The following is a 20,986-nucleotide window of genomic DNA, read 5'->3' on the forward strand; positions in this document are numbered from 1 at the left end:
CATGGCTCCGTGTTCTGTGTCATTCATGTTGCAGATATGCAACCTCCAAAGAGCTGTGACTGTTCCACTTTTTAGTTAGACGTTATATGAAATAATTATTTTTCTCCCATGCTGTAGTTGTCTGCAGCAGATGGGCCTTCTGCAGGATAAATGGAGTTCGGGGAACTTGTGCAGTTCTAGCCGATTAATGGGCAAAAAGGTGGTCTTGCATCTCATGGGATTAAGAAAATCCCATATATTTTCATTTTTCAAAATGCACTGTATTTGCACCTAGATGCTGAATGCATGTGTCTCATTTCAGAGTAATAAATCGAAAGAAAGTTTGAGAAACTAATTTTACACTTTGATAGAAATACTGCAGTTCTAAAAATAAGTGTGTTCACAAAACTGACACTTAGGTAGAAGTGGCATAAAAGCATAGAAGCATGAAGCTATTTGTATTTTGCTATTTAACTGAAAAACATACTTGAGAGAAAAGCCTGGCTGCACAGATATATATTGTATTATGTGAGTGCGTAGGAGGAGATAGTTAGGAAATATAGGAGAAGGAAAGGGAGTTTGTAATAAGTGTAAGAAAGGAGAGAGAACAAAGAAATGAAGCAGAAATGAATGAACTGGTACTGAAAAACGGAAGGAAGCACTGCAAAATTGCCCAGAGAATGTGGCAGCAGAGGAGTTGGAACATAAATTCTTAGTTTAAATTTAATACTATTTCTTAGTTGTTACTTGTGGGACCAGGAGCTTCATTTTGGCTGGACCGTATTATGCCAGGCACTGTGCCAATGCAAAGACCATCCTGGTTCACATTTGCCTTCCCACTCCTCTCCCCTCTTTCCCCAAGCTTAAACATAAGGTGAGACAACAGAATACAGATGGAGGAAGAAGAGGAAACTGTTGGACTCTGAATCAGTATGGCAAATGTTTGTCCTAGTTTAAAAATAATTATAAAATTAAACGGAGGGAGGGGAATTGTGAGGTGGTCTGGGATCAGCTTTAATTTTTCTCGCTTACCCTTGTCTTTCAGTGTCAGCTTTAGATCAGCTTGGTCTTGCCCAATGACAGCATTTTGGATAATTTACTAAAGCAGTTAAACTAGGGTTAAATCATTTGGTACAAGGTCATTAATGGAGTTAGTTGTGTTAAACCACGCATTACAAAGCTGTTACAATTGCGTCCCCTCTGCAACTAAGAATGCCTGGTTTAGTTCATATTTTGGACTTTGTAGAGGGGAATCCTCTCATACAGCTCTCTCTTGGCCTTTTAACCTCTTGTCTCATGTTTTTCAAATATGCATTAGAGCAACAACATTACCTCTGGAGAGCTGTTTTCAGGATTCAATACTGCAGCGATTTCAGATCTCTTCTATACAGCTCCTTAGACCGGGCTAGCTTAAGAACATACATCTTAGCTTTCAAGACCAAAACCAAATCAGAGGAAAAAATGTAGCTGGTATCGACTAGAGGAAGGGCTTTTAGGTTTATGAAGTGTTAATGGATAGAAAATGTGCTGAGGTGTAAGACTTCACGCTTCTCATTGCATTTTCTAAACGATAGGGGATTCACTGAACAGCAGAAAAACAGCAGGGACCTCAGAGAGGTCGTCGGGTTTACTGCTCCATGCAGACTCAACTGTACTGGCAACATTCTTGGCACGTGTTTGTCTAATGTGTTTTTAAGTCTCTGGTATCTCACGTTCTCCAGCTGAGCGAGGCAGCATATCCCAGTTCTCAGCTATCTTTGTGGTTAGAAACCTTTCCTTACTGTCTAACCTGAATCTTCCTTCTTTAGCTAGCAAGATCTCGCCCTATCTGCAGCAAACGCAGAACAGTTTGGGTTAGGATCATCTCAGTTATCAGGAGTTACTACTTTCCTTTTGTCTTTTATTCTTTTATTTCTTAAACTGAGCAGCCCCAATGTCTCCTAGCTTTTGTTAGGGTGTGTTTTATTTAGTTCTTACGGTTTTACTCTGGGCTTATCTGATTATCCGTGGTTTTCTCAGAAATGTGGTGACTAAAATTTGAAACACGACACTCCCACTAGGTTTTCCTGTTGCCATGGATGAAAATAACTTTTATATCTATATATGTATGTCATAGGAATTATGTTAATGCTTAAACATCATGGTATGACACTTGCCTTTTCCACAGCAGTATGGCCCTGTGATCTTTTTCTGTAGTATTATCAATATCAATTGTTCCATTTCCTGCATTTGCACAGCGAGTTATTGCTGCTTTGCATCTGACTTTATCAAACTGCACCCTGTGGGCTCAACTACAAATTCAGGAAGCTCACCTGCAAATTCAGTTTTCTGTTCTGTTGCTGAAGTGCTTAATGAAAATATGGAATTATGTCTACTGTGAAAAATTAAACAAAACCTTATTTCTTGAATAATTAAAATGACGAAGTGCCAAGAAGCCTGTTGACCAGAGGAAGTTTGCTCTAGACTCTGTCCCTGGAGAAAACTCTGTTCATCGTCAGTGAATTTGTGTGCCTGTGTGGTAAGATGGGTAGTGATTTGTGGTTTCCTTGTGTGGCATTTCTTGTCAGTATAGCGTGGCTTTTTGTTCCCTGCCCTCGGTCACAGCTTTAGCCTAGCGTTAGCAGAAACCTTTAAAAGCTGGGGACTCGTCAAGCTGTGGAAGTCAGTAAACAGGAGTCTACATGAAGTTCTCACGGTGCACTTCGGCGCGGTGGGGTTTTTTCTTTCGTTTTTCTGGTTAGGAGGAGAGAAGCAACATCTCGAGCAGTGCTGGAGAAAATGCCAAATGTGACACAGGGAGTGAGGGGTACAGGATCTGTAAGTGTTGGAATACGCAGCGCTGTGGAGTTATTTATTTATAGACTACTCTGCAGTGCCGTGCCTAGAGAAGATTCAGGGGCTGAAAATGTACCCGAAGTCAATGATGGGCTTTAGATGGGATGTGGAGGCTGTGAGGAAGGAGTAGGACAAACTGATGTACAGCCGAGATACTGTAGGGTACTCTCTGTATAGCAGGGTTCAAGTGACAGGGCACGGGATGACTTAAAGATTGTGACCAAAAGAATAAGGCCAAGAAAGACACCAGAATAATGCAAAAGAAATAGAGCTATGGTTTTCCAGTCTAGATGGTGAAGCGGGGGGAAAGCAATATTAGATGATGGAATTATGAGGAAGGCAAAAGAAGAGATGACTGATTTCTTTGAAAACCAGGGCTGAACAAAGAAAATTTGTCCGCTTGCCGTTGTGACCATCCCTGAAGGAGACTGGGACATTGCACTGGCCTCAGTGGGGCTCGAGTCTCCCTCAGTGGCTCTGCCCTAAGCACAGGCGGGCAGGGGAGGATCCAGGAAAGCAAAGGGATGTGCTGGCTGCCATGAGTAACGCTCCGTGGTGTAGTCCTGATGCTGAAGCAGATCTTGACAACACTGAGAAACAACCTGCCGTCTGCACTTTACTCTTGAATAAAAGGTACCACCAAAACTGAGGTGGTTCAATCCATTCTTCTCCTGTGAGTCTATTCTGAATAACTCCCTTCAGCGTCCCGAAGTGATGTTCCCGTTTGCCAGATCCTGCCAGCAGCAGAGCTGTTGGCTCCAGTGCCCTTTCCTGAGGGGGTGGCAGGATCTAAATCCATCCTGGAATCAGGATGGGGAACTGCAGCACATACCCATGTCGTGTCTCTTCCCAGGAAGAAACAGAAGAGGACAGTGACCTGTCGGACTACGGAGAGGAGATGGATGGGAAAAGGGACTCTCTTGCTGAACCATGTTTCATGCTGATTGGAGAGATTTTTGAGCTGCGAGGAAGTAAGCTGCAAACCCGCTTCTTTGCTAGTGGAATCCGTTGGCCAAAGAATCTGGGGCACTTTGTAATTTGGATTGTTCTGCTATTTCAATATGTGGAAAAGTTCTTGCAATCTATTATAGCCAGTTTGTTTGGAACACAGCTGTTCTTCAGTAGCTCATAACTTTAGAGCTTTTATTCAAAAGTCAAATTCCAATAGAACATGGCAATAAAAACGTAACTGGTAGTGGAGAGCATTTACATTCAATATTCTTAAGTTTTTCATTTAAAAAAAATCCTGGAAGAAACAGAAGTACAAAAGCATGTTTTCTGTAAATAGGCTGTATGTTAGAATTTATGAATTATGAGGAAGGAAAGACGGCTTTATCACAGAGCATGTCACTGACAAAGCAAGATGATTTTAATGTCCATTTAAAGTGTATTATGTATGCATTTTAGTTCTAAAATTTGTATAATGGAGAAGATGCTAGAATTCTGGTGTCTTTCAGTACCAGATTTTTCTTTTCCTCCTTTACGTAACTGAATGATGGTAATAAAGAAAACGATTTTTGTTTCTATTTGAATGTGCAGCCACACTTGATGCCCTATAAAATTATTTACAGGGTAACTATTACAAAATGCAGCACTTTCCAAAAATGGCAGATGTATCTCCCAAATATAGACTTTCTTGTGCTGATGTTGAACAGCATGAAAGAACCAGTAATTGCTAGGGGGCACTCACATTTGTTTCCTTTATTTGTATTGAAAAGCTAACTGCTTGGTTTATTTGACTGAATGTGTTTTCAGAATTTTAATGCTGCTGCTGTGTGTACAACAATGTACCAGTAGGTATGAAAAGGATGTGAATTTTGAGGGGTTTTCTTTTTTCTAGCAGAGAAAGAGGCTTGGGTAGTTGTAAGGTTCAATAAACTTGAAATAGTCTTAAACATAGAAGTTTACAGTATAAACTACAAATGCATATTACAGATCTGTTTATGTAATCCGCAAAGCTTAAAAACCATATAGCAAACAGTACAGGGAAAGCAATCAAGAAAAATGAGACTCATGTACAATTAGTGAAATCTTAGGATTATAACAGCTATGTTTACCATATGAGTGGGTTGTTTTTTTGGGGGTATGAGGGGAGTCAGGTGGGAAGGTTTTGGACATGGTCTTGAGTTCTCTAATGTTAGTAACCTCTTGATCTTTATTTTCTATCATTTTTTCATTGTTTTAGTGTTCAAGTGGGTCAGAAAGACATTAATTGCACTAGTACAAGTCACTTTTGGAAGAACTATCAACAAGTAAGTAGCTTTTACTTTAACTGAATGTGCATTGTTGTTCTATGAAAAAAGGGCTGAGAGCAGAATTATCTGGACATTCTGTTGTGTGTTGTAATCTGCTCAATTTACAAATATATCATGTTGATTAGAGAATACACAGATGTGAATTATCTTTTTCCTTATTTTTTCCCCTACATAGGTCTTTGCTTTTGGAAGAACACAATATTTTATGGGAGGCAGAACTATAAAAAGAGACTCCTTTCTTTTTAGTGAAGCAGCTTTGCATATATGTATATACACGCATATATATAAAACGTTACTTGCTATCCTATTTTTCTGAATGGCCTGACTCTGAATGGCTTTTATTAGTTTGTGCCTGATCTTACAGTCCCATGAAGATTTTTGCCAGATCTGAACCTAGGTTTCCGTTTTAAGTAATTTCTTTCACATCCAATACATATTTCGCTAAAGTGACTAAAACAGTGTTTTCGTATTATGAGAACTAAATTTATAGCATGAAACCTGTACAGGCGTAACAGTGACGTGTTTTCATAGAGGTATTTTTCTGTATCATTTGAAGATGTCTGCCAAGCGAGGCCTGACCAAGGCTATGGAGAAAGTGTGCGTGGCTGTACTCACCTTTAACATGTGGAAAGCTGTGTCATTGGTCAGAAAAATTTTGGAAGAGTATTCTACCAACAGGCCAGGTTGTTCCTTTGGCCAGTCAGTGACTAAATTTGCACAGGCCAGCATGGCTTTTAAAACCTCTCATGTATGTTATGTAGCGGTAAACTGGACAAGAATTGATGGAAAGTCACACAGTTGACTCATGGTGAACTGATGGTCTCCGACAGTTCCATTCGCTGAGTTTTAAATTCATGGTTCCATTTGTTCGCACACTCCTGATAACCAGCACGAAAAACACCTGAGAGAGGACAGAGGGCGTGTGTGTGAGCACAGCATGCGTGCCAAGCGGCTATCTAGATTTTCCTGAGCTGGTTGAATTTTTACATTTATTTGATTTTAAGGGTTTTGGCTGTACCGTGGCAGAGTTGGGCAGCGCTGCCCAGAGCCTGCTGTCTGCGTGGGGCTCTGTGCTGGAGGCTCCGGGGTGGAGGCTGCTGTCTCCATTTGTAATCCCTTCCCTAATGACCCCTTGATATCTGTAAGGGAACTTACTGCACTTCTGTTATACAAAACTTCATCTGTTTTTATCCCACCAGGCACATCTGTGCACGCAACTAGTTTGGAGTTCTCTACAATTAGTTAGCTGATTTTTATAGCTTTACCCAGTGGAGCGTTTGTACTGCCCATCCTTGAAATATATACACATTTCAATCTAGTATTTGTAATTTGTAGTATATGTTTGTGGATTACGTTGAAATGTAGCCTTCTCCACATCTCAATCAGGTGTCTGGAGTTACCCAGATCCTAGACCACCCAGAGCTGAATAAGACTTGTTGTGATGCTGGTGAAATCAGCTTAGACAAATTGAGATGAAAATGAGCATCACTTATGCTTCTTTCAGGAGTAAAAATAATAAATCTGCATAAAATGGGAAAGGCCAGCTCTAATGTGCTCCCTTCTACGCTTCTTTACAGGCAAATCCGTGACACTGTACACTGGATGTTCAGTGAACCAATGCTCGTTTACTACATTGGTGTGTTTAGAGATGCGTTTTGGCCAAATGGAAAGTTAGCACCACCACCGAGAGCCAAGAGCGATGAACAAAAGCAAGAGACAAAACAGAGAGCACAGCAAAAACTACTTGAAAACATTCCAGGTGAGATCACTTTCATTCTGCTTAATCACAGATTTAATAACTAGTAAGGAAGCTGGTTAATCAAATACTGCTCTGCTGCATCTTAGATTTTTCCTGTAGAGTTGTAAATTATGGTTATTTGCATAAATAAGGATAATTTTGGCCTTACTCAGCACCCTGGACTGAGTGGGGTTTCCAGCACTTCCCTTTGCCTGTTCTCATCTCCTGAGCCCCGGCAGTGTCATCTTCAGCACGCGCCTTTTTGGGGCACCATCCTGAGGTGCTCCATCCCATTCACAGGACAGGGCGTCCAGTTGTGCAATTCTGACTCTTCAGAGAGCCTGTAAATCCAAAGGCACCTAACTGGGAAGAAGCACAGTTCATTCCCTTTAGCCCTTGGAAATGCACTTAAGCATGGCTTGAATGCTTCTTATTTCCCTTCTATCTGTATAGAATGTACTTTAATGAGCTATTTTATGGCTTCACTGAGATATCTTGTATACCCCTTGCAGTAGGTTGTTTAATCAGCCTTTAGTGCAAAAATAGCAAAAGGTATGTGGGCAAAATACTTGTCATCTGATGTGTAAACAACCCTCCATTTACTCTCCCTGTTATATACTCACCTGTTTACCCAGAATAGCCTTCCATAGTTCATTTGTGGTTTTTCTGAATGCACTTTAATCATGAAGCACTGGATCACTATTTATTCTCTAATTTAATCCAAAGTCTAAATAATTGACTTAGAATTCTCTTACCTGCTTTACTTGTGGGAAGTATTTTCTGTAAAGACTGAGAGACAATTGAAGCTTAAATCTGTTCTAAGTGTTGTAGGCATTCTGTCTTTGTGGCTGAAGGTATATTTAGGTGAATGTTTTAGTAATGTATGAGGTTAGGCTTCACTCTGTGAGATGAACATAGTATGTATCATGTTAAAACACTTAAAATTATTATTTAACCGGGGTAACTTGAGAATAAGAGTATCTTTTCAACCTGTGACCTGAGTTACCTGTGTGTTTTTGAAAGGCTGGTGATGGGGACAATGGATCTTGTAACCAACGCCACGGAGCGGGTGGTTCTGTTTCCCCGCTCTGTGGGCAGCGCTGTGGGTGGCAGTGTTGGCTTTGGGCTTTGCCCAGCTTGAGTCAAACAAGAGAAGCTGAAGGTAACGTTTGTTGCAGATACTCTGCAGAGTCTTGTTGGACAACAAAACGCTCGTCACGGTGTAGTGAAAGTGTTCAATGCGTTGCAAGAAAGAAAAGCTAACAAGCATCTACTCTATGTGAGTAACCGGAAAAGTAGCCTTTTAACTTTATAATCCTATTAATTGCTGAGTTCTGCTCACTCAGTGTTAAAACTTGAGGTGTGTGGTTTTTGTAGCGATTTATTTTGTACTGTTGTTCCGTGGGCAAGTAACTTTTTTTTGTTACTAAAATAAGTCAGACAAAATGTACTTGGTTCCATCATTTAACTAATTTTGAATAACAAAAAGCTGTTTAAGTTTAAAAACAGTATTGCATTTGCCCAAGAGACATCCTCTACCACATCCAACTTGCCTGACTCCATAAATTGCAAACTAATTCCTTCATCCAGCTGAGAATAACAAACATACCCTGGGGAGCCCTAGGGAAGGAGAGCATCAGGACTTCCTCACAGTTAGGACGTGCCTGCCCTCCGAAAGTCCCGCTCCCCTCCTGCCACAGCCCACGCACGCCCTGCTGCTGGTGTGGCCACTGTGGCTGCTGCAGAGCAGCACCAGTTTACACTGGGTGGCAAATGCCCATCCGAAAGCAGCTGCCCACGGCACTTGCCTTCCTTCAGCCTGAAGACACTCCCCATGTTATCTGTAGGGCACGTGCTTACTGTGGGGTGAAAGAAAAGTAGTTGCCTGGGTGCTGCATAGGATGGCCCCGCGTGCTGCTGTGATGTGTGATGCTCTGAACGTGTCAGAAGGGAAAAACAAATTCTCGTTTGGCACCCGCGCTCATCTGACCTCTTTTTTTCTGTTTTTCAGGTTTTGCTGGAACTGCTGCTAACTGAACTGTGTCCTGAGCTGAGAGCTCACGTAGAGCAGCTGAATTCCACTTAGGTTTGAATCTGCACAATTGGACCACTAGAGAAATGTCTATGTCCAATAATAGACATGAAACTTATTTTCCTCTTTTCCATAGAGGGCTGAGGACTATGATTATTTTTAGCATTTTTCTTTCCTCTTGAGTTTTTTGTGAAGTAAACAGACTTGAAAAGATCTGATGCTGTAGTAGGGTAGACAAGATAATGCTGTATAGTTGCCAATTTTTATTTAAATTGTTCTATTTGACTACTCTTCTGTTTCAAATATAGATCGAAAAATAAATGTTCATATAATCTGAAAGAAACCAGAAAATATTTTAAACATTTATGAAAAGAAATTTTGCTTATAGTGGTAAACTAATGAATGTTGTACAGTTCTAATCTCCTCACTGAGGATTTGAGCATTCCTTTTTTCTTGTGTATTGAAAAAGCTTGTCGTGCAATACTACATGTAAAGCTATCGTGAAAATTTTATCAATTTTGTTTTTACCAAAGATTTCCCGTAGTTTGAAGCATTTGTAAGCAATAAATAACACAACTGGATTGCAGTACTGGATAATGAAGCTGTACTGACAACTAGTGACTCAGTTTGACAGCACTAGGTTTGTAAGGAATATTTACGTTACTTTGAAGTCTGTGTCAAAAATATGTATTGTAAACTGGTATGTCCTAACAGAATGCCTGTGTTAAATGTTAGTTCAGAGATTAGTGCTTATGAATTGCTTCTACGAATGATTAAGTAGACATTTAATTAAACCATTCTAATTAACTTCCCTGATATTACTCAGGGCTGTTTTATTCAAATACCCCAATTTCAAACAACCTTCAAATCTTTCCCTTATTTTATACAAGGAAAGAAAACTATGTCTTCGGTGGGTTTTTTAATTTATGTAAAAATATGTAAATATGGTCTTAATGCACATCTAAATAATTAAACATCATCAAAAATCCCTAGATGACACTCATTATTTTAAATTCAGTACAGTTGTGCTCTTAGAAAAACTGCTTGCAGTAAGGACTGGCTGTAATTTAAGGTACATAAAATCCATTATGCTGTCTTTAAATCAATGTTTTTAGTAACATCTAGCCTTCCATTCCAACAGTTTCAAAAAAAGTTTGTCACGCCAAAGTCCTAGGAAACAGGCCAATTTCTGCACATAACCAAGTTTTACAAGTAAACAGATGTTTAGAAATGTGCAAGCTTGTCATAGCAATCAGCAAAATTTACTAGTGGTTAATCAAAGTATCTTTGGATAATAGATTCAGTGTAACATTGCTCAGGCACACACACTCATAGCCAAAAGTTTTTCAACTATTTGTAGTACAAGCAGAGGCAGTATAAATGCAATATGAAGAAGGACTGAGGAGCACAGGCTTTGTGCAGAGGACATGTATATGGGATGTTTCCATACTAATGTTTTTTTCCATAGTTCTGGAAGTAGTATTTTCTAGTTTTAGAAGTTGACATGGTTTGAATCTTAGTGTCATACAGGCCAGTTTCTAACTTTGAATCTCTGCAGTCCAAGAGTAAAATGTGTTAAGACACGTAAGTAGATCAAGATGTGTTAGAAAAGCATGTAAAGGGAAGTATACACACTACTAACAAAGGGAAGATTTAAGAGTGGCTGTGACCTGTGAGTGGGTTGCATGTGAAAACTAGACAAGATTGGGTTCAAGCTTTTCAGCTTACAATTTAATGTTTCAATACTAAAAATTCAAAAAAGGAAGCAACCATTTTTATTTGGTCTTGATTTGATTCATGTGCTATATAGCAGTATGACATGAAGACAACATAGGACATCTGTCGCAGTAAAATGTCCTCAATAAACCTGCAGTCTTCAATAGCATTTTTAAAAGTCCACCTTTGCCTCTACTCGGTTAAAGGATGAGTGTGAGGTTTTTGCTTTCTCTTTTTTTTTTTTTTATGAAAAAAAATCAGTAAATTGCTTTAAGTAATAATTTATAGAAAGTTGAAAAGCAAATGGTAAGTGATGAGCAGTCTGTAATTGCTGGAGATTAAAGATGGTTTATTGTTGGAAATGCATTTATATACCGCAGTTCAAGGAAACACTAAATTCTTCCAAGATTAGCTGCCAGTTGAAGGTCAGAAGCAACACCAGGATCCAGGAGGCACGCCTTTGAAAACAAAGAATAGGGAGTTCTATTAATATTAATAGTTTACAGCTAAAATAAAATTGTATGTTGTCAGTATAACATTAATAAGCTCTTTAAGTTTTGTTGGCAGTATCTCAGATAATTGACTTGTTAAAATATTAAAGACAATATATTCAGCTTTAAATCCCTGTTTCTGATGCCACGTAAGAAAAACGCAGTATTTAAATGAGCATACTTGACTGCAGTGTTAGGCTTGGTTTTATTTTTTTATTCTGTTTGTGGGTATGGCATGTGCCGGTACCACAGTCAGAGACATAAATTTGTGTACAGATTGGATGGTTTTCATTCACTTCCATCATCTACCTCAATACCCTTTGGTACACCCATCTTCTCTTTCTTGCCTCTTTCAAAACTGACTGGGTCTAAGAACGGTAGGCCAACCATGCAGCTGAGCAGTTCATTAAAAAAAGCAAACCCGATTTGCATTTAAGTGGATATAATTGTACAGTTAATATGAGAATTATTTTCCAGGTACAAAAGAAACCAAACACAGCCACAACTTTTGTATTTTACTTGTTTTACAGTTACTGTGTCAGATAGCTTCATGTATTTTTCTATCCCTTCTCTTTTGTTGCTGATGTAGAGGTGCATGGCTCCAGCCAACAGAAATAGCCTCTCTTTGTATTAAGAAGCTAGGGACATTCCTAGACTGCTCTCAGATGTACAGCTAGTGAATGATGAGTGAAAGCTGTAATTTTCTTTCAGCTATAGTGTTTACACTAGACCTGATGGGAAGGGCTGTACTCCCACAAAGCCATGCAGCAGCAAGAGCCTGATGGGCCCTTCCATTCCCAAAGACTTATCTTGGACTGCTGGCTACAGTGTTCGGAACACCCCAGCTTGTGTTCCTTTTGTGGTCTCTTCCTCATCCTGTCCGCTGTAACACTTGTCACAGCAGGAGAACAAAATGTTTGCAGTGTTCGCATTCAGAGGATCACTCGCTCTGCCAGGCCTCTTGTATCGGCAGCTTCACTGAGTAAGGAGCCACAAAAACTGTTATTTGACAACTTATCATTTACATAACTCTCCATTTATTTGGGTTGCACCAAGCTGGACATCAAAGTAGTCTACTTGCAGAAACAAATGGTGTCTACATGCACAGAAAACATAGAATCTCACTGAAGCACAGATCCAGTCTTGCTACAGTCCCTTTAGGTGGCATAATCATCTTGCCTTGACTGTACCTTTAGGCATCACTGATATTATTTAGCAGATTCATCTTCTAGAAGCCATTATTGATCTTTTTCCTCAAGCAATAAATCTTGCTTCAACTTCAGAACTTAAAAAAAATGTGACCTGTTTTTTCCCCTGTATATCAAGTAACACTAGGTTCTCAGCTGTCGCTAAAAATGTAAACATAAAAATAAGCATAAGTAGTTATGACTGATTTAAATATTGTTAATGAAGGTTGCAATTGTTAGAGAATCTATAGTAGAAGAGAAGTTATGATTTTTCAGTTTGAGAGAATGACAGATGGCAAATCAATTGGGGAAAAAATTATTAAAATAGTTCAGCTAATTTATCTTGCAAGTTACCAAGCTGCGCTGTCATGATTATCGCAGATTTTTTTCGTTTGTTTGGCAGAATGGATTGTTTGGTTAAGCAAGTGGGCAGATGGTATCCTTTCAAGGCTATTTTTAGATGGTTTCAATATAATTTTATCACTCTTCACTTTCTTGCACAGATTTTTTTTTTTTTTTTTACATAAACAATGTTGGAGTCTTTAACCAGACAGTAAATTTAAATATTCAAATCTGAGGTGTCACCCAATTTCATGAGATACAGACTTCCCCAGCTTACCTTAGAATAGTATTTTTCAGCAGCAGCTTGATCTTGCTGCACACCACGGCCAAGCTGGAGGCACCTGGCCAGGTAGAAAGCAGCCATCGCAGCCCCCTTGGCTACGTATGTAGGAAGACAATCAGTGATCTTTGCCAGCATAGCGATGTCGTCGTTTTCTGTAGCCCTGTTGTGGAATTTGCAGCATTAGGTCAGATAATGTTATTTCAAGCAATCATCTAAGTTGGCCACATATGACTTGACAATGCCTGCTTTCCGTTTCCATCATTATCCCAAATAAGCTGAAATGTATGTGTATTCAGCAGCCTGATGAGGATTCTTCTATTCAGTATTTGATTTAGTCCTATTTGAATCTCATGACATTAAATAGCAAACAACTATGTAACTTTTGCAGTCACTTTTGATATAGTTATACTAGTTATAAAAGGCAGCATATTTTATGCCAATTGTTTATATTAAAATATTTCATGGAAACTAATATTTATGTAGAAGAAAGGCAAAGCTCTTAATATAATAGAGCAACCTCATCTAGTGGAAGATGTCCCTGCCCACTGCATGGGGGTTGGAACTAGATGATCTTTCGAGGACCAATCCAAACCATTCCGTGATTTTGTGATTCTAAAATTGCAGGTTCTTACTAGGATATTGGCAAATCATAGTAGTCTTAAGATCTTGAACATACATGAGAGCCTCAGGTTATAAGACCCACTTATGACGACCACTTACAACTGGTTCAGCTCAATTATTTTCTTTCTTCTGCATGCATCTGCTTGCTGTCACCTTATTTTTAGCATGTTGTTTTTACTAAGAACCGTTTTAAGAATCAGGGGGACACAGTGAACATTTTTTCAACTACCAGGCTATAATAACCTAACACTAGGTATAACATTTTCGAAGTAAGAATGGATTTTTTTCTGTTGTCTTAAAACAGATACCCGCAAGCCCCGTATCCTTTTGAGATGCCAAACTAATTATATGCTTCTTCACACATCATTCTAGTTTGCTGTTGTGTCAAATAGTCACAGACTTGACAGAAAAAAAGGAAAGAAAAGTGCAAGTCATTTCAGTTTATAGCTACTCCCTATAAATCGGTGTTTATGAAAGATTATTCCAAAGTAACCCTCTGCAAGTCAGTGCCTTGACAGCAATATTCTCCCACCTAATTTGGTCCTATTAACAAATACATTACCACAACAGAAAAAAAAAAAGACTTGTTAGCAAAAATATTCAAATATAGCAACAGAAACCTGTTACTTCTTTTATCTTCCCTGACATACAGCATTTTTGCGTGCCTTTTCAAAAGGTGCACAACAGGATGCTGATGCAAAGAACAATACCCAGTCAAGTCAGGCAAAAATTCTAGCTCAACACAGCTGACTTGAAGAACATACCATAGCAATGGGTAAGTAGAACTGTATGGGATAAAATAATAGTTACTTGAAGTATCCATGGCTAATCCAGACTCCAAATATTAGGCAAGGTTGTACTGTACATAATCACATAATGGTTGTATGTTTGTACATAATGTAACAACCTGCACAGTTGGTATGAACATAGGAGGCCAAAGAAATTTTAGCAGAAAAGGTACAGATGCTTGATACAACTGGCTGAACTGCTATGAGATTTTTGCCTCAAGGCCAACTGCAATCCCAGTTTGGTGGAACTGTTTCAAGTCTGGTGGCAGCATCATTTGGTTGAGAAATTGTCACTTCTGGCTGCAATGTGGGAATTCCATTGCTGTTCTCTGCAATCACAATTGCAGCTGATGAAGTGCACTGTTCACTTGTCTGAATAATCTACCATGCAGCATTGACTGGAGGGGATGCATTCCAAGAGAGACAAGCTGGACTAGACTGAATAGCTATCAGTCTGCTTACAGCACAAGAGAAAGAAAAGCGGCAGTTCAGAGAGAAAACAATCCTTTTCAGCAATGAGTGTAACAAACAGCATTCATAGCCCAACTACTGAATTACCAGAGCTGCTGCTATGCAGTGGAATATACAGGTTGTATGTATTAGGAAACACCCGGTATATATACCTGGTACCAAAGTTTGCGTTTCCTGTAAAGGACATGGGAACGGGACCAAAGCCCGTTGAGCCACACAGCAAGGAAGTGATGGAGTAGAAGACAGTGGGTAGAAATGACACTAAGATGGGGGAGGTGGAGAGCAGAATACTTGTAGGGGTTTAAAAGGGAACGGTGGAGGCAGGAGCCTGGAGGAGATCGTGGCCTGAGGAGATGGGAAGGCAGGGTTGCGTGTGGCTGTCTACTGGGCATTCTGGTTAAAGGCTGTTGTGCTCCACAGGATCAGAAAGAAAGGTCCAACTATGCTGAGTAATTTAGTATTAATTTTGTCTGTGATTTGCTATTCCTTCTTTAAAGGTGAGCGTTTGCAATTCTTTGTCTCAGATATCTCGAGTTGGAGAGACAAGAGCATGAACTTCTTCATTATTTTAATGCAAGTTACGTGATCTTACACGAAGAACCATAATAAAAAATAAAGCAAAATTAACTTCACCTTTTGGCTAATGCAACAGCTGTTGAGTAAAATTTTCTATTGTAATAATATTCCACAAGATGGCCTTGAGCATAGGTGTTTCCACGTTCTGCTGCTTCTCTCAAACACTCCACAGCAGCTTTGGTGTTTTGACTTACACCTTGTCCATGGAGATACATAACACCAAGTGCTCCCTGCGATTCCAGATTTCCATTGCCACATGCTTCTGAATGCCAGAAAAAGGCCTAAAGAAGAGGCACAAAGTCGGAGGATATATTTACTTCAGTTGTCTTTCTTGCATACTGTTTCCATGAAAGGTTTTACATCAACCATCCTGTAAGAAGTGTGCTTATACATAAAATGGAATCCTTGTAAGGCTTTTAAACCTGCTTCGTTTACTGTCAGAGCTGTCAATCAGTGACACCTGCTTCATTTCTGAAGGTTACCAAAGCTGACAAAACTTCATTCTATCATGCTCCTTGATACTCCCACTAAAAAAACAAAACAAAACAAAAAACCTTCGCTAGCAGTGTCAAGTGAGTCAAAATGACGGATTCTGATCATCTATTCATACAGGCTTAAATGGATGATAATGCCTAGCAGTACTTAAAATACAGCTTTCAGAGTCAAATGCATCACTGTAATCTTTCTGTGAAATTCAGAATTAATTGGGACTCGTGAAACTCTAAAGCTATGAGTGCGCTTTACCTTCTTCAGATCTTTTGGAACTGAGACAGAATAAAACAGTCCTAAAGTGCTCTGGGCCTTTACGCTTGCTTTTGGATTCCCATGGTCTGCAGCAATAAGCCATAACCTAAGGAAAAGGGGAGAAAGTTTAAGTAACACAGCATCTTATATTTGTCAGAATTACTGACTGCCATTACCTCTCGGCTTCCTCAGTTGACCGCCTAACACCGTATCCTTCATAATATGCTCTGCCAAGATTGTATGCAGCTGCAAACTTCAAGTGTCTTGCTTTTGGGGAATCAGAGGAAAGTATTTTCTTCATGTATTCCACTCCTCTTTCCTAAAATGGAGACATTTTAGTTATAACATTCAGATTGCAAAGATAATGTAATTAAAGAACCTGAGAATCCACTAACTTCTGCAAGACAGGTAAATTTTTCCACTTTGAAGAAAGGCTGAGGCATACTGGTAGGACAGTCTGGAGAAGAGCATCATATCAAAGCAGAACTCATCTTGGGTTACTAGACAGCCCCTGGATCTTTGACTCCAATATATTTTTAATGTGAAACACTTCCTTATGAATGTTCATCTGATATTATATTACTCTTCATTGATAAATATTTTGTCAAAAATATTCTTGTGCTTACATAAATGAATGTCACATCCTAACCTTGCTACATTTTCAATTTTAGACTTCCGTAAATTTTTCATATTGCATAATGTATCTGAAATCATATGAGCAGCTGTATGGTGTATCATCCAAGGACCTCATAAGTATTTTGGAAACAAAACTTACACTGTTAGGATTTAGTATGGACACCCTGCTAAAATACACTAGAGACAGTCCTTCATGAAAGGTTCCTCTTGTATTCACGTCCCATATTGTAATTCATGAAAAAAAAAGAACAGATTTACTAAAATGTTTACTTGCAAGTAAACCGCTGTGGTAATTATACATGCACACAGAACAAATGAACCACCTCTAAAAACCACCAAAATATTTTCTGCTCTGCTGACAATCCTCTAAGCCCCAGACAAGTCCGATCTGCTAATATACTGTTTGGTTCACTTTTTTGTCCTCCCATCCTGTTATCTACCCTTTCTTTCACCCTATTTGTATTCTTTCCTCATACCAGTCTTTAACATCATGCTCTCCAATAAATTAACTATTTTTCTTCTTATTGTAGCAATTCTTTGCTTCGTCTTCCTTTTTTTAAAATGTAATTTTAAAATTTTAATTCTTCAAAATCTTGCAAATGTAATTCTTCATTTGTCTAATTTAAAAATATTACTGCCAACTACTGGCAGAAGCACGATCTGCTTTAGCATCCATGTTAAGAGAACAGAAAGTACCTTAAAAAAGGTCTTTGTGCAGCAGATGTTTTACACTTTGAAATACAGTTGTTTGATTTCCATTTTTACACATTTTCATTTCTATACACTGCTTATTAGAAAGTAACTAATAGCAATTTTTAAACATAGCTTCCACAAACCCTTAGAAGTTATATTTTAAAATACAAATGATCATATTTTTCAGATAAACCTATTTTATTATAGCTATTTTTGAGAAATTTTTCAGCTCAGAACCCTCACTCTTTAATGACACTTGATAAACATCTGCACTTAATGAAACTAAATCAAAGGCCTGTTTATTTTAAACTAAATATTTAATCAAGTTTACAAAGAAGCTCTTAGTAATTATCAGCTAATATGAAAAGTAAGAAGTATACAGCTAGATTACTCACAGGGTTTTCTCTAGTGCCTAGTCCATCATAGTGCATTACACCGAGCTGATACGTTGCTTGGAAGTCTGTATCCTTGATTTTTTCAAATTGTATTAATGCTTCTTCATAGAGCCCCTAGGAAAGACAAAATAAACAATGAAGTACACAGAACAAAGAGTATATATGGCAGCTTAACTCTCCGGTATGTACTCTCTTACAGTTTTTCAACCTGGAGCATTTCCCTCATGAACAAAGAACAAAAAATTGCAACCATAGAAGTGGCAGAAAACAGAAATCGAGTAAGTCAACAACCCCAAGAAAGTTGGATAGGGTGGAAGCACTAGCTTTCATTGTTTTTACATATATTTAAAACCCCCTAAGTAGTGGTATACAGACATCATCTCTGAAACAAAAAGACATTCTGATAACCATTCTTCCCCTCCCTCGAAATGCCATCTCTTAAATGTATTGTCGTTTTTTATATATGGGCAGCAATATATAACACAGACATCCAAGCCAGCTCATCAAGAAACAGGCAGGTCTTCTGCTCCATGGGCTCAGTCTTGATCATGCCAAAATCAGGCAATTCATTAATGAAAACATTACGAAGAACAGGGCCCAGGAAGTAGAAACCCTGAGTGAGTTAATTCTGCTCCTGGTACAAACCCTGAAAGTGATTTACACTGTGCCACCACTGCACTATAAACAGTACTGAATCCATGCACGTCACATTTGAAAGGACATGTACCACGTTCTTTTGCATCTTCTTGAACTGAGTTATTCTAATTTTCACAGTAAATTGATGTTCGAGTAACCTGCCAGAGAGACTTACACTGTTTCCTGAGCATTTACTTTCAAATACAGGGGCAACCAACTCTAGCTGAAGTGGGCAGGGACGGAAATCTCCAAGATAACATTTTTCAACGAGTTTCATCCAAACCAGTAGTTAGCTAGGGAACAAAGACTGAAGGCTGTGTCTTTGGTCAGGGACCAAGTACCACATAACTGAAAACACTGTGTGTTGTGTTTGGCCAGTCAGCTGGCCAAAAACCAGCTCAGCTTGGAAGTTACATGTAAGGACAGGCTGCTGCTTACAAGACCTGGGAGCAAACTGGAAGACACCACCAGATGCTTGGGGAAAGTGTAGGAAAAATGCATTTAGGGGCAACACCTGATGATTTTAATGGTGACAAAAACAGGCATTGCAGTTGTTTCAAGGTGTCTCTTTTCCCACTGAAATGGTATTAAATATTGTCAGCTTCATAGTATTTACTTAAAAGAAGGAAACAACCACCTCTTCGTAGTACAGCTGTCCTTTCAGAAAATGTGCCAGAGGATCTCCACGTGCTATTCTCTTCTCCAACAGCTCTTCTGCTTTTGCAAATAAAGCCGCATGGCTGCAGTTCTCTGCTTAAAAATAAGACATACATTTGGGGTTTGTGGTTTGTGGGGTTTTTCTTTTTCCTTCCCCCACCCCGAAACAGGTGGAACAGCATCAATAAGCACACTAAAGGTCTGAAGCTGGTGGTGTCCCCTTTTTATTATTTTTTTAAAGAGTAAGTTGAAAGAGAGGGCTGTTTGATAAAAAGCTGACCCTAGTGAACGTTACGTTCTCCACGGAAAAGCTTAAAAGCCAACCCAAACAAAAGAGGGAGGCTTCACATCACAAAAGGCCTTTTCCATGCCAGCTGGGAAACAACGAGGCCGGGGGACCCTCAGAGCGCGGCCCCGGCCCGGCCCGCGGGGCGGCTGAGGGGCGGGCCGGGCCCCGCTGCCGGCTCCCTACCTGGCGGCCCGGGGAAGGGCCGGCCGCTGCAGGCCCGGGGCAGCCGCTCGCTCCGCAGCTCCATCCGGCCCCGGCGGCGAGCGGGCTCCTCCCCCCGGGGCTGCCGGCCGGCGGGAACCCGGGCCCGCCCCGCCGCCTCCGCCGGGCCGCAGGGCCTCGGGCCTGCTGGTGCGGGGCTCCCCGAGCCCCGGCCGTGGCGGCGGCCGCCTGCAGGCGGCGGTTGTCCCCGTTGCTGTCCCGGAGCCCCGGGCGGCGGCGGCATCAAGCACCGCTGCACAGCCGGGCCGTGGTGCCCCACAGCTGCGCAGGAAAACGGGGAAAGCACCGTCCGTATTTTTCCTTTTGGTTTTGGTTCGTTTCCGACGGACGGGAAAGTGACAGTGTCATGTAGGCCAGGAGTCTGTGGAAATAAAAATTCTAGTGTTGGCCAGTGCCAAAAAATGTGAAAATACGTGACGGGACAGGACAGGCTGCAGCTTGGGCATCCACAGGGTCTTTCCCATTACCTGCTGGTCCTGTCGCACATTAAATCACAGAATCAGAGAACGTCAGGGATGGGAAGGGACCTGGAAAGATCACCCAGTCCAATCCCCCTGCCAGAGCAGGAACACCCAGGTGAGGTTACACAGGAAGGTGTCCAGGCGGGTTTTGAATGTCTCCAGAGAAGGAGACTCCACAACCTCCCTGGGCAGCCTGTTCCAGTGCTCTGTCACCCTCACGGAGAAGTTGTTTCTTCTCATATTTAAATAGAACCTCTTGTGTTCCAGTTTGCATCCATTGCCCCTTGTCCTATAATTGGTTGTCACCGAGAAGAGCCTGGCTCCATCCTCCTGACACTCACCCTTTACATATTTATAAACATTAATGAGGTCTCCCCTCAGTCTCCTCCAAACTAAAGAAACCCAGCTCCCTCAGCCTTCCTGCTCTGCAGAAAGCAAATGTAGGGGAAAATGACAGAAACTCCGAGTGCCATTCTGTTAAAAAGGCACCAGGCCATGAAACTTCAGTCTGGCAGATGGGACTTCCTTACTGCCAGTGATCAGAAACTGTTTGTTGTGATGTAGTTTGTTTTCCCCATATAGATACTACAAAAGTTAGAAGCATAATTGAGGGAAAATGCTGTTTCAAGCTGATTTATCCTGAAATGTAAGGCATTGTTTCTACTCCTGTCAACAGACAGCTTCAGGCTGTCTCTCTTATAAAAAGGGAGATGATACCAAATGCTGTGAGAGTGCTTTAAATAATAATCTTTAGCTGCATTCCCAGCTTTTTTATTTTTCCCCCAGATGATTATCATCCTTCAATTTTTGGCTATGCAATCTGTTTCTCTAGCAACAGGGACAGAGGCAGCAGTCAAAACAGCAGAGGAAAGCTTGCGCATTTGTGTGGTTAAACCTGTGGGCTCCGCATGATGTTTTCCAACAGTCCCAACTGACCTT

At 40.3% G+C, this 20,986-nt stretch overlaps 2 protein-coding genes across 5 annotated transcripts in view; one reads left to right on the top strand and one right to left on the bottom strand.

Annotated features, from left to right (window-relative positions):
* Positions 1-9,783, top strand: part of SNX25 (sorting nexin 25) — an 86,210-nt gene extending 76,427 nt beyond the window's left edge. The window contains exons 15-19 of one of the 2 annotated variants that reach the window (XM_065633559.1): positions 3,668-3,785; positions 5,000-5,066; positions 6,647-6,828; positions 7,986-8,086; positions 8,819-9,783. In XM_065633559.1, the coding sequence (XP_065489631.1) occupies positions 3,668-3,785; positions 5,000-5,066; positions 6,647-6,828; positions 7,986-8,086; positions 8,819-8,893 (543 nt within the window). In that variant the 3' untranslated portion in view covers positions 8,894-9,783. Of the gene's footprint in view, positions 1-3,667; positions 3,786-4,999; positions 5,067-6,646; positions 6,829-7,985; positions 8,087-8,818 lie in introns of those variants that run through there. The other variant, XM_065633560.1, reaches the window with a different exon arrangement.
* Positions 9,784-10,859: 1,076 nt separating this feature from the next.
* Positions 10,860-19,677, bottom strand: LRP2BP (LRP2 binding protein). Of its 3 annotated transcripts, none has more exons than XM_065634108.1 (8): positions 19,548-19,677; positions 19,056-19,171; positions 17,783-17,896; positions 16,235-16,377; positions 16,059-16,164; positions 15,372-15,595; positions 12,853-13,018; positions 10,860-11,013 (listed from the first exon to the last, which is right to left on the bottom strand). In XM_065634108.1, exons 1-8 carry the CDS (start codon positions 19,609-19,611, stop codon positions 10,948-10,950), a joined length of 999 nt encoding a protein of 332 aa, XP_065490180.1. In that variant the 5' UTR covers positions 19,612-19,677; the 3' UTR covers positions 10,860-10,947. The 3 variants fall into 3 exon arrangements, with proteins under 3 accessions (XP_065490180.1, XP_065490181.1, XP_065490182.1); XM_065634109.1 differs by having other exon boundaries at positions 10,861-11,013; positions 19,056-19,168; XM_065634110.1 differs by lacking the exon at positions 10,860-11,013 and adding an exon at positions 12,332-12,395.
* Between the last annotated feature and the right edge of the window lie 1,309 nt (positions 19,678-20,986).

Source organism: Caloenas nicobarica, chromosome 4 (assembly GCF_036013445.1).
Source record: "Caloenas nicobarica isolate bCalNic1 chromosome 4, bCalNic1.hap1, whole genome shotgun sequence".
In the NCBI taxonomy this organism is placed as follows: domain Eukaryota; kingdom Metazoa; phylum Chordata; class Aves; order Columbiformes; family Columbidae; genus Caloenas; species Caloenas nicobarica.